The 17,718-nt window shown below is 52.6% G+C and overlaps 1 protein-coding gene across 1 annotated transcript; it reads right to left on the reverse strand.

Annotated features, from left to right (window-relative positions):
• Positions 1-7,657: 7,657 nt before the first annotated feature.
• LOC148816244 (RING finger protein 225) lies at positions 7,658-8,877 on the reverse strand. The gene has a single exon (XM_088904576.1). It carries the CDS (start codon positions 8,875-8,877, stop codon positions 8,317-8,319), a length of 561 nt encoding a protein of 186 aa, XP_088760702.1. The 3' UTR covers positions 7,658-8,316.
• Between the last annotated feature and the right edge of the window lie 8,841 nt (positions 8,878-17,718).

Here is a 17,718-nt window from a genome sequence, read left to right on the forward strand (position 1 = left end):
AGTTCGTTGGGTTGAACCATGTGCCCATGAAACGATGGGCAAATTTAAATTTGGCATCGGTGGCGATGCCCACTTTCCCCCATATTTAATTTCAAAACAAATTTGCCCAAAACAGCCTTCAAATGAAACCAAGACTGGGCGCTGACTAATAACTGCCTAGGAGAGCTGTGTTCCAGTCAATTTTGAGAAACTTGCCTGGCGATTTTTTTCTTCTCCATTTTCCGGCTGGAATATCACCAGCCGAAGCTGGTCTTGTTGTTTTTTTTTTGTGAAGTAAAAACACAGATTGGCAGATGTTTCCTCTTAGCGGCGTATTGTTGTACAAGGCCAGATCTGGAGTTCTAACGCCTCCTTTCACCCTCGGTGCTGTGCCAAGAGATACTTCAACAGTGTCATAAATTACACAAGAGTTCCTGTGCTCCGATACCCTTATCTTTGAGGTTAGGTTATGTATTGACAGATTATGCCTGGCCACGCCCAGATTTTGAAAAAAATCTCGCCCGTTTTCCCAAACTTCTCCCGAAGAGCAGATTCCTTCAGTCTAGCGTGAAGGGTAATTGTTGAATTTCTCCGGATTCCGATTTGGAATTTTTTTGGGCCGACGGTTTTTTGCCCTGTGATGCGCACGTTTTAAAGAAACACCTCCGTGTTTGCACTCCAGAAATCCGAGTTGCAGGGCGGGTGGCCGGTGAGCGAGCGCTTTAAGAATTTGGACGGTCTGGTCTCTCTTCCGACCCCAAACGTTTCCGATGGCTCCTGCGGTTTTCGGAGCAGGGCGCGTGGGGTCGGCCCTGGCTAGCGTCAACGTCACACCTTGACGCAAGTGGAGTTTACTCAGGCTGGAAAAAACTGGCACAAGGAGCCCTTGAATCCCTCTGCTCCACACAGGAGGGAGAAATCCCGAGTGTATATTCAGGAAAAAAAAAAGATGTTTAACAGCCTAAAAAAACCCCACAGTTTGCTTTTTCTTCCCCAGTTCAGATCATTCCTTGACTTCAGCGGTTTGTACATTTCTAGAGCTGCGTTTTGGTTTTAAATCAAAGCCACGAGAAGGGTCCAGGAACCCAGAGATCAGGTTCGGCTTTGCCCATAGCACGAGAGACTGTTATTTCCTTATGTGTCGGGGATGGTTATTCTGGAGCATGAACTCTCCTCCGCTTCCCTTGAGGAACGCGTCCGGACCTGTGGTGGCTGCCATGATGTCTGGAGCTGTGTTTCAGTGCCGATGAGGCCAGAATCTGCCAGTCATCTAAACCTCCCCAGATCTGTTCGCAAAGATCTTACACTTATGTTAGTACAAAAAAAAAATAGTCCCCATGCTGCCCTTTGCAATTGCACACAGAGTCCCGCCTGTCGCCTCGGGCATCTGATTCCAGGTCAGTGTGACGGGCAGCGTCGCAGAAGATCATTCGTGCCTACTGCCATAAGACTTCACAACCCAACCACGGCATGTCTGGGCTGGGGCAGCGCTGACCTGTACACCTCAAACCTGACTCCTCTGTAACAACTGGTGTTCTGCCTGCATCTGGTTTATAGAGGTGGAATGGGCAATTTTATTTATCATTCACGACTGTGCAATCATCGCGGTGGTTACCTGCTCTGTGCAATATCTATATCTGTGCATTCATGCTTTTGTTTGTAATTCTTTATTCCATTTTTGTATTTATTTATCGTATTACTACATTTGTACTGTACTGTGTTGATTGTGCCTGGCTGCTGTAGCACTTGAATTCCCCACATGGGATTAAAAAAGTACCTACCTACTTCCCTGACTAACTAACCTCTCATGAGTCTGCCACGCGGTGAACAAGCTCAGTTGTGAAACCCATTGATCGAAAGGGATGTCAGTGGGAGAAATTGAGGTGGGCACTAGGATTCCAAGCCCTGGCGCTCATCCTCCGCAAAAGGCTCTCCCTTGCTCCAAAAATTCACCCAGGAGAGCCTCAAACTTTTGAGGTCAGAAAGCTGTTTCCCCCCTCCCCCCCTTAAACTTTCTGGGGTTTGAAATCGCCAGGCTTGTGCCTGCAAAAAAGAAACAAAACGTTGCCCCTTTCCACAGCTCGAGCGGGCAGGGCGCCTTACAGGCGGATCGGCCTGGGTGGCATCGATCGGGCGAGAGCTGTAGCTGTGCTGGGTGACACTCGCACCCTGCCGGACGGGTGACCAGGAAGTGACAAGGGTCGCTCGGCGTAGATGAGGAAGGATGCTCGGGGTTCGCTACAAGCCGGCAGTAGGGATCTGCTTTCTAACCCTGCCAAACCGTGTGAAGCAATATCCATCTCCACCACAATTCAAAGCCCGGGTTGATTTATCTGGCTGGAGCTAGCCGGGATGCCCTCGCTCGCTGCCGCGAGAGGAAGTGCTGTGATCTTCGGTTTATGGGCCCTGCCTGACGCGCGTCTCGCATTTCAGCTGCTGTCGACTGCCACGGGACAGGGCTGCCCACGACCCTGCCTTATGACCTCTCCATCGCGCACGCGCGGGGCTGGAGTCTGGCGCTGGGGGGTTCTTGGCAGCCGGATTGCAGCAGGGTGAAATCGACACCTGGCCGGCGGGTGAGATTAGCGTGCAGTGGGTTGGGGCCAAGTTCGGGCAACAGCTGGCGGGAGCACTTCCTGTTCCTGTGAATGAACCGCGACGGGGTTAGGGCGGGGGGCGGGGGGGTCCAGGCTGGGTGCTCAGTGCTCGTTATTTCACTCCACTTTGGTTGCTAACGAGCTCCCGGGTTCCAATAGAGAGGCTTTACTGAGGCTCATCTGGTCCCCTGACGGTAAGGCATTTTCTTCCCTGGGGCGAATTCTGTTTTCTGCCTGGGGCACCGTTCGTTGTGAGCGGCCGGTCAGTCGATCTGTCTTTTTTTTTGTTTTGTTTTTCTCGGAATACAGTAAAAACACATCGTGGGCAGAACTCTTGGAATAGACATGAGCAGCAAGGCATCACTTGGAAAATGTCCTTGAAAATCAGGACGAGAGAAAGATCAATTGTCCCCTATAGGCAGATTTTTTTTCATCTGTCCTCCCCAGTATGACCTACCCCTGCTGGCCTACTGTCCTGTTAGGAGCAGCTCTGTGCCTACGAGGGCGTCTTTCAGCCCGCTGGCTGGGGTAGGAGTCCTGAGCTCGGAGAGAGCCCACGAATTTAAACCTTTAACTCTAACCAGATGAGTCTCGATTTTAAAAATGAAAAAAAATCCCTCCCTTCTACAGAAATTACAGAATCTCATAGGAGCTTTCTCTCCTCCTTTTTATTAGGCAATTCAGCCTTCCCAAGCCACGTGGCCCGTTTCTCGAGAGGGATTCTTCCTGGAGGAGCGCTGTCAGCTCTCGCCATGAGTGGGGAGGGGGAACCTCTGTTTTTGTTTTCAGGCGTGGATTTGTTGCCGCTGGGTGACGCGGCAGTGGAGGGGGGGGGGGGGGTGCGAGTCAGCCCGGAGTAAAGAGGCGCCCGGGCCTGCGTGTGTGAAAGTGCTTGAGGAAGCGCGGGGTGAGTAAGTGCAGCAGTGGGTGATGCTGTGAAAGCCGGCGCCTGAGTCACGCCACCACAAACGCGGAGAAAGCCCAGGGAGCATACTTGGCAGCTCCTGTAATGCCGCTTCCACATGCCGCCGAACTCCACACGCGGGACGCCAGGCTGATCCTGCCGGATCCAGAATTCCCTGGGGAAGAGGGACCAGGAACGTGCAGCCGGCTGCGTGCCGGGCTCGGCTACTGGGCTGGAGCTGGGCCAGAACCTGCCCTTGGCTTTTCAGGAGCCTGCAGGTCCGGGTCTGCTCACAGCTGGCTGAGCAAAGCAGTGTTCCTCCCCCCGCCCCCCTACAATCCGTCTGTCTTTCCTCAACCGCAGTCTAGTTCGGAGCTGGGATATTCCGGCCCCTTCTCTCCTCGGAGGGGTTTGGTTTTGCAGAAGGAGCCCACCAGTCTGAGGGAGGGGGGGTGGCTGTGTATTCGATTACAATGCTGCAGCTCTGCTCCTAATGGGGGTGCGTTCTAGTGGTCTCCTGTTCAACAGATTTCCGACAAGCTTGTAAGAGAAGAGAGGCCATATAGAGGCGTCCCGCCAGGGAACCCTATGAATAACTTGACAAGCAGTAAAAACGCAGATCGTCACCCAGCTGCAGCATACCAAGGTCTGGCTTCAGACGAGGAGTGTAGGTTGTAAGTTTTTCACCTCCGCAGTTTTTGCAGACTTTGGGGCGGTACGTTAGCTTTGATTTTTTTTTTTTGTGCAGTGTTGAGAGTTGGTTTCCCATGTTGTTGTCAAAGCGTGTCGACTCTGGCAGTGAAAATCGGTTAAAGAGGTGTGTTGTGGGAGATTCGTTGCGTTTTCCATAAAGCACCATCAAATATTATTTACGGTAGCACCTGCATCCCAAGGCTCCTGCTTCTAATTGCTGGAAGTCTGCTCTCATGTCCTGCGGGACTGACTGCTGTTGCTCCTGTCTAAGCTTACTGGAATTGAGAGCAGGAAACTGACTTCGTGTCTATCCAAACTGACAAACTGCAAAGCTCTTTAACCAACAAATGACTTCATGGCTCACTTCCTCCGTCCTGGGCAGAGGTCCTGTTTTCAGGATTTGTGGTCCTTTTTGGTCTTTCCCAGATTTCACACGGCGGTGTTTGCTGTTTGTCCTGTCTGAGGACTTCCAGGAACAGGGTGTGAGGGCAAACAGTGCAGGAGTCTCACAGAACAGGAGGAAAGCACCGTGTTGATAAAGGCTACAGCTCATGGGCATCGCAAAAGCAGCCTCTGCTGCCTTGCCTTCCACCCTGGGAACATGCGACCAGTTATGAGGCTCCTTGGGTGACCCCCCGTCGCAGTGGGCTAGGGCCTTTTGAAGCTGCTTGGGTGACCCCCGTCACAGTGGGCTAGGGCCTTTTGAAGCTGCTTGGGTGACCCCCCGTCACAGTGGGCTAGGGCCTTTTGAAGCTGCTTGGGTGACCCCTGTCGCAGTGGGCTAGGGCCTTTTGAAGCTGCTTGGGTGACCCCCCGTCGCAGTGGGCTAGGGCCTTTTGAAGCTGCTTGGGTGACCCCCGTCGCAGTGGGCTAGGGCCTTTTGAAGCTGCTTGGGTGACCCCCCGTCGCAGTGGGCTAGGGCCTTTTGAAGCTGCTTGGGTGACCCCCCGTCGCAGTGGGCTAGGGCCTTTTGAAGCTGCTTGGGTGACCCCCGTCGCAGTGGGCTAGGGCCTTTTGAAGCTGCTTGGGTGACCCCCCGTCGCAGTGGGCTAGTGCCTTTTTGAAGCTGCTTGGGTGACCCCTGTCGCAGTGGGCTAGGGCCTTTTGAAGCTGCAGGCTCGTACCATTGGCTTCTAGACTATAGGACTCGGGCTGTTAAGTCTCCAGAGCCTCTGGTGTTCCTGATGAACGGAACTTAAAGTGCGTTTCTGGCTCTGGTTACAATATCGCAATCCGTTGCCCGATTGAGTGTTCGTAAGAAGACCAGTGGGCCGGATCACCCTAAACAAAACGCCGTGTGTACAATGGTATGAATCCTTCTAAGCTGTACAATGGGGCCGTTCTCCCTTGCGTGCGTAGGCAGTCTGGTGGCTCTCACTGGTTGTGACAAACAGTATTTTCATGTCGGGTTTTTAACGGAGAGCTTTGACCCCCAACCAGTGAGTCATTTCACGGCTCTCCTGCCTTCCTCTGTGGTCCGGAGAGCCTGCCAGCTGGGAAAAGACGCGTCTCCCCATTCTGCCTATTCTGACTGTCCTTCCTGTGCTCATTCTCCTGCTTCTCCACAATCTCGCTCCTCTTTCTCCTCCTGCTTTTCTGTTCCTCCACTCCCTGCCTAATCAACCCTTTTTTTGTTTCTCCTCCATTTCCTCCTCCTCCTCCTCCCCTGCTCCTGCGCCTTCAGATCAGTGCTTTCAGGCGAGAGGCTGCTTCGCTTGGGCGTACCTGAAGGAAAGTGCCTAACCTTCAGATGGCATTGAGGAAATCGATTACTGAGACCTCATGAGTCAAAGATGACACCTTGTGTTTCTTTGGAATATTCACATACCCCCCCCCCCCCCCTCCTTCTGCATACCTCAGGCCAAACAGCTCTGTGAAACCCTACATTATAATGCTGGAGACACTCCTCTTTACCACTAGTGTAGTGTGGGATTTCCATTAATAATTGGAAACATTATACATACAGACATAAACCTAATAGATGCTTATTGCATGTAATGTACTGAGTTGCATTCACAGAACGTGTTTGCATTGAATTGTATATACAGGCACGTCTTGTGGAAAGAGGTGGTGGAGAGCAGCTGCTGTTTCAGCAGCCCCTGTGCTCCTCAGTAAGGGCCTCAGCTTGGGGTTTGTGCTGGGGTCGGGGGGGGCAGCCAGCGGCCCAGCGGCCCAGCTGATAATTCCGGGGAAGAAGCCGTCTCTCCGGCCCCGGGACTGGAGCGAAACCGGTTTCTGTCCCTGCCCTGTGAAACCTGCAGCAATGTCTCCCTCTAGTGTCCACGTGTAGAATTGTCAGACGCACTAAGCGGGGCTGCTGTTCCGCTTGGCAAGACGTTGCGAATTGCGTCTGACGGGTCGTCTCGTCTGTGTGAATGCCGTGCTGTCCGGCCGGCGTGCAGTTTTCTCTCTTGTGCTAAAACGAGGAAGTGCAACTCCGGAGTCCGCAGTGCTTTCTTGTTTAAGTTATTCCATCTCGGCTCTTAAGTACGTAATCGATCTAATTTCTGGTTTCGCAGAGTGTTAACACCATTCTCCTTTTCTCTGGGGGGTGGGCTGGAGATATAAAGAGATTTACAGAGTTCAACTCCAGTTGGCGCTGTCATCCCGGGCTTAAATCAGCCTACTGTTGGAGGCTCTTGAGAGCAACTACCCCACACACCTCCGCCTGTGAGCTGGGACAGGGGTATCTCGCTGTTCCAAAGGTAATTAATGCCTGTGAAGGCTATCAGCAGAAGAATGGATAGAGAGCAGGTAGGCGTTCTTTGTGAATTCGTGTTGGGGCCAGAATGATCTAGACTAGGGAACCTGTCTATTGTGAGATCTGATGCTTGAATAGTGTTGAATACAATGCGCTAGTGTGCTCGTTATATGGGTTAATTACACCTTTGGCACAGCCTCCCTGGGCTTCGGTTCAGTCGTCTTGAGATCCATATCCTTCTTTTAATAATCCCAGCTCTTTTACACAACTTCACACAAAATGAATGCAGTGAAATTATCTTTAGATACTATGAACGATTGAAGGGTCACGATCGCACAAGAATTCAAACCCTTTAGTGTGGCAGGCCTAAGTTTAATGGAGTAAAACATTTATGTTTTGAAAACAATGTGTAAGCATCGTTTTGTGAATTTCACTAAATGGTATCCCATAGGAAAGGTCTGAAGACTTTTGCAAGGTGCTGCATATTTTATACAACATGCCTGTGTGGTGGGGTATTTAAGTTCATGGGCTTTTTTGGGGGAAGAATGTTTTATTAGTGTAGCACTACAGTTGAGGTTTGAAGAGAAACTTCCCCCTCTGAAACCAACGTGATGTGCTAGACAATGATGCAAATAAGTCACAACATGTGGCTTGTGAAGGATGCACAGAAATGCATGTGATGTTTTCCATTCTTTGTTTATGTATGTAAATTTATATATACAATGCATAGAATATTTCTTTCCTCTTTGGTATTCTATATTTACACAATATCTTGCAGCATATCTTTTTTCCTGTCTTAATTATTGTTTTAAGAATTTCTTCCAGAAGTGCCCTTGTATGTTAAATCCGTTCCTTGGTACGCTTTAAGTAATAACGTAGATTATTAACTTATTCCATATGAAGTTATTATACAGAAGTATATTTAAGGAAGTCGGAGTCTTACAATGATCTCTCCGGTGAGCCACCTGCTCTCCCACGTATACTTACTAAAAACACATCCGATGGGTAGTAAAAACCAGTACTATGTATTGGTGTTGCATTCTTAATGCATCTCCACATACGAGGTAAAACAGATAGTTGTCGACTCTTCAGTCTTCAGGCAATTCAGTATGTTCTCCGTCAAATAAGGGTTAAAGGCGTTTCTTCCTCGAATTTCTAAGCTGCGCTATAAAGAGTTGTCAAAACCCAGCCCGGCTGTGGGAAGTCATTAGGAAAATCGGGTCTCGCTTTCGTGTCCTCGAAATGCCAGTCACTTGATAAACGCATTTGGGAGAAGAGGGCACGCCGTTGCTCCATGGCGCTAAGGCCAGCCAGCTCACAAGTCATCCCAATGCAATCTTCTCTTGGCCTACTTTTGCAAAGAAATGTGCTTTGCGCCGCGGTGCAGCCCGTGGGGAACCCCCCCCCCCTCCGTCTCTCCGCAGGGCTGTGGTGGCCACCTCTTAGTTCTTGCCGATGATGAAGATGATGGTGCAGGTGATCAGCACCATGGACAGCACCACCGACACCATGATGAAGGCGCGGCAGAGGGGCTTGCTGGACAGGTGCATCACGGCGCTGCCCTGGCTCTGGCCCCCGGCGGCGCGGTCACTGGGCAGCCCCACATCCAGAGACTGGGTGACGGTACAGAGCGGGGGCAGGCCGTGGGCCTCGGTGGGCCTCTTCACCAGCAGCCGCCCCTTGTTCCGGTTGAAGCGGATGCTGTAGACGCGCTGCATGGCCTCGGGGAGGTAGGAGAGGATGGCAGGGTTGTTGTCCAGCTTGGGCAGCCCCAGGTTGGGCAGCGGGGTCAGACCCCGGCACAGGGGGCAGCGGATGGTTTCCGGCTGGGAGGACTTGACGTTCATGCGCGCCAGGCACTCCAGGCAGAAGGTGTGCTGGCACTGCAGCATCTTGGGGGTGCGGAAGACGTTGTTGAACTGGCTGAAGCAGATGGCACACTCGAGGTCGGGGGGGACCTCGCCCGGGCCCCCCCAGAACTGTGGCTCGCGCTCCGGCTCCATGCTGACCCCTGTGTCCCGTCAGGGGGTGGGATGGGGGGGGGACCTCAGCGGATCATCGGCCGCTGTCCACGTTTGTCATGGTCTGGACCGACCTGCAGAACAACACCATTAGAACCGTTCTCCGAACCTACGTAGCTCAGCTCCTGGCCCGGGAGAGTTGGCAAACCCAGCGGCCCCTCTCCGTTTTGTTTTAAGTTCTTCACGGTTTCTACCCTGTGAGCAAACCAGCTTGACCTGGAAGGTAGGTAGGTCTCTTTTCAGACCATCAAGGCCCATGGGGGAATGGGGGGCAAGGGCCCACCATTCTTCTCAACCATCCGACACTGGAGGTGGAGGTGATGTGGTCAGTATCACACTCCGGCCGGCCCATTATCCCCGGAAGGATTAACCTCCGGTACTCATTTGGAAAGCAGGTTGTGGACCTGGGAGAAGTCTGGAAGGGATTAGAGCAAGCTACATCGCTGGCCCCTACCTGGGATTGAACCCGGGACCTTCCAGTCAGGAGCTAGATGCCCTTGCCCTCTGAGCTACCACAGCTCCCTAGACCTGGAAAAACCCCCTCCAAATTTATTAGCTTATCCCTTCCTGTTTGTCAGGGTAAATTTGCATGAGATATTCTTGGTTTTCCCGGTCCTTGCCTTGTGATGGAAGAATGACTGCTTCTCTCATGTGTCATTGTGAAATCGGGCACAGCTAAATCTCGGATTGTAGCGTGTAGGACTGGGAATAGTAATGTTAACAGGGAAATGGAACAGTTAAGTAACAATATCCTGTGCTGTTTGGTTGCTTAGTCATGCTTACGAGCTCAGGTTTCAGGGATTGAGAAAATGCAAAAAAGATCTGAGAGGGCACGTCAGTGTTGTTCACTGTAGCCCATTGTGTTCCAGAGTAACATGACAGTCAGGAAATAAATTGCCACATTTCCAAGTAATAATAATACCTGTATTATATTGTTTCTAAAATAACATGATAAAACTCTAAAACATGTATTAATACATATGTTACCCAGTGCACAACAGTCCTTGAAGCTATCTGGATAAAAGGAAATGGAGAACATTTACACCTGGGTAGATGCTAGTACAGCTAAAGACAGCTCTGGAAGTCTGTGGTAGGCAGCAGAAGATATTGCTCTTCCAGTCACTGCAGTGTGAAACGGGAGATGGGAAGAGAACCATCACTCGGCAGCCAAGCAAAACAGGTGGGCAGGAGAAGATCGTGTGGCAGTCCAGAATAGTAGCCTGATGCAGACAACGGAAAAGAGCTGCTGCTTTCTGACGTTGGCTACGCATAACGGAGTAGTGGATAAGAATTTATTCTGAGCTGCCCTCTTGAAAAGGAATATCAGCTAAGTTTGGGAGGGAAACGGTTGAGGGCCAGCACCAACTAGTGGGACTCCAAACGAAGGGGTGGGAACCTTTCTCTGTAGCTCTCTAGGCCCAAGCTACAGCAGAGTGGAAACTGGCTGGGGCCGTAGGCGCGGTGGGTTAGACGCTCGACCGGAAATGGAAAGAGAAAGGGGGGAGATTAGGAAAGGAGAGGGGGAAGGGTGACAAAGCTGGTGCCGTTGTTCAGAGTTTCTGGAAGGCTTGCCGACATCAGGATACCAAGCAAAGCAAAATGCAGATTGTGTACTGGGCGCAGCTTGTTTTCAGTGGAGGTTTGATGCTGAAGATGCAAGAAAAGCAACTCTGGGCCTGGCCAAACGTGATAAAGGCAAGATCCCAGTAATGCCGAATGTAAAACACGTCCATCTGCGTCAGAGCGACATGCAGAGTGCTTGAAAAAGATGCTTGCGGTGCCGTGTTCAGCCAGGGTGCTTTTTTGCCCAGGGTAGCAGAAGCAGGAGATTAGAATTTGACCTCCATCTGGACTTCCGTTAAATAACATCAGACGCATATGGCGATTGGAAAGACTGGGGCAAAAGGATATTTTAAACCCAGGTATTTAAAGATCCTTGGGGTATTAACCCTGTTGTCTTTTCCAAATTGCACATTCTCTCTGAATTAAATTAGAGAGGCAGGTTCTTGGTCCTCCCTCTGATCTGTTGTGCAGTAGGGCTGCTGGATCCATCGGGGGTGAAAAGAGCTCTATCCAAAGGGATATTCCTTATATTATCGCTTTCAAAACGAACGCCAGTTTCCACTTTGCACTAAACTGTTAAACTGTCCCCAGAGGGAGAGAGGGCGAGAGGTGTTTTAAATGTCAGTGTTGCGGCGCGGCTGCCAGGTGAAAGAGGAAACCAGATCAGTGCAGAATGCTTTCTGCTCATTTGCATTTTCCAGGGCAGAAGAAAAACAGTGTTCACTCTGACACAGCACACCAGCCCGCAGCAACAAGCTGGCCTGGGCAATATAGTGAGAGAAAACTCTCTTGGAAAACAACAGGGCCTCCCTCTGCAATTTTACGACTCTTAAGATAAGACGGGTCACAGGCATATCCCCGGACAGCGATACTATCCCACCCTGGCTCATCTTGTACTTGGTAGTTCATTTATCCCAGGATCTCAATTAGCTGCTTCTTGAAACTGTGGGCATCTTGTCCCCGACTCCCACAGCCCCGTACAGACGTGTCTCCGGTTCTTCTTGTTTTAAATATGCCTCCATGTCGCTTCCCCTTGTGTTTCACTGTTCGTTCTGAAGTAGCTTACTGGGTTCTCATTGTCGGCACCTGTGAGGATTTTGAATATTTGGATCAGCTCGTCTCGATCTGTGTGTCCAGAGCAAGCTGGGGTCTGCGAAAAGACGAATTCCTAATGCAAGAAATCGTATAGGGCTGATAAAGTGATCTTATCTCTTATCTTCTCCGTTCAAGACATTCAGGTCTTTTACCCTGTCAGTCACAGATGTCCGTTTTAAGCTTGGAAATGGATCTGGTTGCTCTGTTCTGAACTAATTCCATAGTTGCACGATGTGTTTTTGTGTTGTGGTGGTCAGAATTGCGGACGGTATAGTAAGAGGTCTCTGAAGACCGTTCAGCACGTGTCAGGGGCGAGGGATGATCGGTTTTCATTTTCTTCCTCTTCGGTTTGGGGTTTCACTCTCCTGTGCTGAAAGACCGAAAGAAGTTCTACAGCTGCATTACTGTACTTCCTGTTGCAGGTGGACAGGAAGTTGGTGTTCAGCTTGGCAGTCTGCAACTGCATGCTTGAAACCGCTGAGCTTAGGGGCTGAAAGCCTGGGCGTTATGGAAAATTTGAATTGTGTTATGGAAAATTTGAATTTTGAAAAGACATTTGCTTGGCATAAAGCTGATTTTAAGAAGAAAGAACTTTAGCTGACTTATACCATTATTAATACCACCTTGGACCCAAGAGATTTTTCTTTTGCACCTCCTTTCTCTGTGCCACGCTTTCACACAGATACCCCTATCATGGTGCTATCATCATCTTTGTCATCAACAACAACTTCACCGCAAACGTGCCTGTTCATACTTCACAAGTTAGCAGTTCCAGTCGGGTGAAGCACCCGATCAAATGGCGAACTCTTCAGGCTCTAAGGCAGAGAGATGTCGCAGCAGTATCGGCAGGGCTGGTCAGAGGCTGGTAATCTCTTTCGTATCCAAAGAGACTCACCTGACCCGTGTGTGCCCACAGACGCTGCCCCTGGCTCGGCGCTGGAGAAGCTCTGCTGTGTCTGTGGTGGGGGGGCGGTAGTCGGGCTTGCCGGAGGCTCTCTCTGGCGCGGAGCAGGATGTGTGAGTCCGCCGGTCAGTGCCCGTGGGACGTACTGCTCCTCCGGCCAGTGCCCGCAGAAGCCCTCTGCTACCAGCTTCTGCAACCCCGCTCCTTCTCCCTCTCGGTCTCTGCTGTCGCTCGCTCGCTCGCTCGCTCGCTCTGTGGGCCTCATTTGAATTCTGGGATAAAATAAGGAAATGTCGACAGAATAGTCAAATGAGGCAGAGAAAAGATGGTCATTGTGCTCCTCGTGCTGGGTGAGGCGGGGCCCTTGGAGGCGAGTAGCGGAACTGCCGGCGTGAGCTCACAGTGGGGGGTGGTCGTTAACGGGGCGTCTGTGACGGCAGGGCATGACAACACGAGCGAGGATACGAACGCGAGGAGGCCACGTGGGCCACAGATCATCCTGGTTTCTGGAGCATCAAGCAGACGAGAGACATGGGAATGAACCCCCCACCTCCAACCCTCCAGCAGTGCTGGACCCCACATGTGCATTGCACAAAGGGCTACCGCCTGCAAGATAACTGCACAGAGCCACACAAAAACCGCACAAACGAGTCGGCCATACTGTGGCTTTCTGCCCGAGGCCCAGAAGCTGTGGTGTCTTTTTGTGACCAAACGCTGGATGACAAGGAAACTCCAGGGGTTTCTTCGGAGATCGTGCTGCCTCTTCTCCGCCGCGGTGCAGAAACGACACAGCTTGGAAGTGGTTTTCCTGGGGAGTTCTCGCCCCACGTGGAGTTTGCGATGGAAGACCATGAGAAGGCCGGACCCTGATCTTGCCCTCTTCCGCCTGCCACTGCTGTAGAGCGGTCTTGTCCCTCTCTCCCCCCCAACTCCAGCTCTTGATTCGAATCGCACATCTGCTCCTTCTAAACGAGGGTCTGACTGTCCCACTGAAATGAAGCCTGGAGTGGAGTCGGCTCTGATGCAACTTCAACAGCCGACAGAAACAAGAATCCCACATTTTATGTCCCAGGAGCGATCTTCCCCAGTCTGGGGAGGGACAGTAAGACAGGAAAACCAGCTCCGGCCTCCACTGCTTTCTGCTCGAGCGTTCTCCTCAGATCCGATCGGATTGGGGGGAGATGCCTTAGCCCGATAAAACTGAGCGTCGACAGAGGTCCGAGATAGGGGACAGACGGGGAAACCTGGAGTTATTTCTCCACGTTGGAAATGTTCACTGAGGTCTCCCTGGTGTTCTCTGTGTTTATATAACGATAAAATGGAAATCAAGCTGGAAAACCACAGGTCTCTGCTGCTAATGGAAAGGACCTTCTGCAGCTGGTGTCGGACTGTAGCTCCTAGATCCAGCCTAGGTCATGAAAATATGGTGGATTAGAAATGCTGTCTGGACACATGTTCAGGAATCATCTGTGTTCACTTAGGAAGATTAATAGGAAATTGCTTTTTTGGATTGATAGACGTTTCTCATGTATCATACAAGAACCGTGTTGACAATGAACTTGAGCTTCACTGCTGAGCTCGAAGCTATTTTATAGTTTAAAAATTCCACCAAGAATATACTTTCACAAGTGTAGTGGTTACAGGGATCGCATTTTGCTTTGCTATTTGCTGGTCATTACTAAAACTCGGTAACATTGCCCAAAAAAATCAATATACAGGATAAACCGTAAAGTGGAATGAGCTTACTAACTTGAAATCTCTGTTTTCTGTTTATATGGGAGCTGTTGTACAAATACTGAAGCAATAACCACAAGGAATTTCGAAATGTGTGACTACTTCTTGTGCAATGCGGCTGTGGAATAAAGATATAATGTGAATCCTGGAGAAATGTGTTCATGGGGACTTTTTTTTGTCTTGCAAAAAGTGTGCTTCATGCTGAATCTGGTGAAGAATTAATGTAGACCTGCAGGGGCAGCTTGGACACTGGCTCCAAGGTCATGCCCTTTGGCATGAAAATGGCAAAGCGCCCGGTTTTGAGCTACTGGTGAGCAGAGCATTGTACTTGTGAAGGCGGTCGGAATTCATCAATCACCGGAGAGCAAAGGGCTCGATCGTGTCCTGTCGGGGGCTGGTTGCTGTAGATTGTTCTGTGCGTTGAAGGGGGGTGTTGAGTTTTTGCGGGCTTGGATACAGGGAGTTCTCCCAGCAGACGGCGCTCCCCGAGAGAAGGGACAGTAAGTGACAGCCGGCAGGAATGGGAAGGTGCGGTTCTGGCTGGAGCTGAGAAGATACGAGGGCTGGGGGGGAGCTGTGCTGTTTGCAGGCAGCTGTTTACCCAACACGAAGTTGCCAAGAGGCATGGGAGAACAGGAAAACAGAGCCGGCTGGAGTAGGCGGGACAACAGCAGAGCCTTTTGCTGTTATCAGACAGCGAGGGGTCCTGCCCGGGCCTGCAAGACGAGAATCTGAGATTTGTTTCTTGACAGCTGTTGAGTGGGGACTTTCGATTGCCTGAGTTGGGATGTCGCCTACCGCCTGCGCCTTCTCCGGCTGCTGTAGAAGGAAGGAAAATCTGGCTCTCCTTGCAGTCGAAGCTCATCCCAGCTGGCCGCTGGCCACGGGGCCTGGGAAGTTCAGGACCCAGGACAGAAGAAGACGCGGGCACTTTTTGACGGGAGTCGAGCCAGTGAGCTGGCAGCTCTTCCGCACTTGTGGGGCGCTCGATGACTGGGCAGCTGTGTGTCCGACGGCCCGAGTGGACAGGAGCCCTCTGGAGTGAAGCTCTTGGAGATGAACTGAGTGGACATGAACCCTCTAGACTGAATCCGAACGCTGAACGCAGCAGCAGTTTCTGTTTCTGCAAAAGCATCGGTGCTTAGAAGCAAAAAGTAAGCTTGGCGAACAGTGTGAAAATGTCATTGTTTGGTATTTTCGCAATCTAAGTCGATTGCTTCCAGAAATGGAGTAAATTGATTTCAGCCCAGATGACTTGGAAGTGATGGTGATTTTCTCAACCCGATTGATTATTCACAGCCCGAACGCCTGATCTCGAAGAGCAGTTTTAATCGGGAACTCCAGCTTGTCTACCGCAGCACAATGCTCGCGACAGCGGAGCTGTTGCATGGCCCTCAAGCGCAGTGTGTGGCTTCCTTGGACTTCTAAACCAACTCTTCTGTCCCCGCCCAGCAGGGGGCGCCGTGCTCCCCGATGGTTGACTCCCCCGCCTCCTGTGCCCGAGTGCTCCATCTGCTTTGCTCCCTACAACAACGCCTTCAGGACGCCCCTGCTGCTGCCCCCTTGTGCCCACACCTTCTGCCTGCAGTGCCTGGCCTAGATGTGCGTCTTTCTCGAGCCCTCCCAGAGCCTCCAGTGTCCCATCTGCCGGACCCTGGTCCCCTTACCCCCCTGGGGGGGCCCCCAGCCTCCCACCCAATACGGAGGTGGTGTCCCAGCTGCCCCCGGGCCAGCAAGGGAATTTGCTCAGGGTCTGGAGGGAGGGGTCCCGGCTCTACTGCTGTGCCTCGGGGTCACGGGAGGCCTGACCTTCCTGCCCGTCTCCCCCGATCGCCCCGACTTGGGCCGGGAGGCCGCGGGGCCGGTCGCGGTGGTGGGCACCCCCCCCCCCCACCCCGGTTGGAGCGCGCACGTGTGGTGTGTGGTGTGGGTGGGGCTCCTGCTGCTGCTGATCTGCGTCTTCACAGTCACGTTCTCCCCCGTTTACAGCAGGAGGCGGCCTGGGGGGAGACCGGGGGCTGCGGCGGCGGCACCCCTCAACGCCAGCAGCTCCTCTTCTCGCTAGCCTGAGCCGCGGCCGTGAAGGGACAGGAAAACCAACCTTTCCAGGAAAACTCAACCTGACTGCGGCTTCCCCCAGACCCCCTCCCAGCAAGTTTAATGCGACTTTAGTAATGGTCGACTTGGGGGGGGGGGGAGTGTTTGGTTTTTTTTGTTCCCCAAAAATAACAATCATCGCGTTTCACAAGAAGAGGCAAAGGTGGAAGCAGACATTGCCCGGAAGCAGGAGGTTAAGGGAAGGAAACAAAATCATGAGTGCTTTACGTTGCCAGGGTTGAAAACCGCCCCATTTATAATGCATTGGGTTTTTTATTGGAACGCATTAATAAAGGATGAGTGTGACACCCGGTGCCTCCTTCACGAGTCCGTTAGTGGCGCAACTCGCGCTGCTGCCAGATTAAAGTAGGGACTTTGTGTGTTGTTTTTTTTAACAGAAGTCGGGCGACCTCCTCCAGCCGGGGCTGGGCGGGCTGTTTCAGTTTGACAGGCCCGCGCTGGAGCCCTGAGGGCTCGGAGCTCTGCTTTGTTGTGGCTGTAGCCTAGTTACCCCCGGGCTCCAGCGCACGCGCGCGCTGCCACAACACAGCAGGTCTCCGCTCTGAGCCCCGTGTGCGCGGCGATGCTGCTGGGAGAGAGGGCTTTCCCGCGGACGTTCCCAGAGACCCGAAGGGGGGTGCCGGCGAGCCGCGCGGCGCGTGCATCTTCAGGCAGAGGGCCTCCCGCCGCCGGAGTCCGGGGAGCCCTAGACTGGCTCCCAGTGGGGAAGAGGAGGGTGGAGGGGGCTGCCTGGGTCCCAGCTGAGTGACGGCAAAAAGCGTTTTTTTTTCCACGCTCCAGGCTGAAAAGACAAAGTGGACTTCTTGGGGAGTTCTGATCCCTTATTCGGCGACCTGCCGAAAAACCCCTTCTGTTTCCGTTTTGTTTTTTCCCCCCTCTCCATTTGGCATCGTTTTGACGGCTCCGCCAAGATCGCCATCACTCCCGGTACCTGATTGGTTTTCTCTGATTGGACTCGACGGCGATGCGTCCCCGGTGCGCGCCACGCCAGCCCGGCCGCAGGTCCGCTTGGCAGCAGGGCTGAGGGCCGCGAGGTGAACTACAGCCGCTGGGGGCCCACCGGGTTGCTGGGGCGGGCGGCGTCTTTCGCGGGCGGTGCGGCGGAGGAGCTCGCCCAGCAGGAATTTGCAAGCCGCCTGCTGCGGGGCGGCTGCCCCTACTGGTCCTGCCGGTTGCTGGCTTGCAGGTGGCTGTTCGGTAGCCTGCGATGCGCGCGGTTTGCTGCGTGGAGCGGTGTGGTGCGCGTTCGGGCTGGAAGACGGGATCGCCTTGCAGGCTTGCTCGGAACGCACAGCGGCTTTTGCAGTTCTCCGCCACCCCCCCCTCTGCCACCACAGCTGTTTCCGCTCATCTGGGGAGCGAGGGGGCGTCCTTCTCTGGGGGGACCCGAGGAGCTCAGCCCACTCGAG

Source organism: Atractosteus spatula, chromosome 23 (assembly GCF_055471065.1).
Source record: "Atractosteus spatula isolate fAtrSpa1 chromosome 23, fAtrSpa1.hap1, whole genome shotgun sequence".
NCBI classification, from domain to species: Eukaryota; Metazoa; Chordata; class Actinopteri; order Semionotiformes; family Lepisosteidae; genus Atractosteus; species Atractosteus spatula.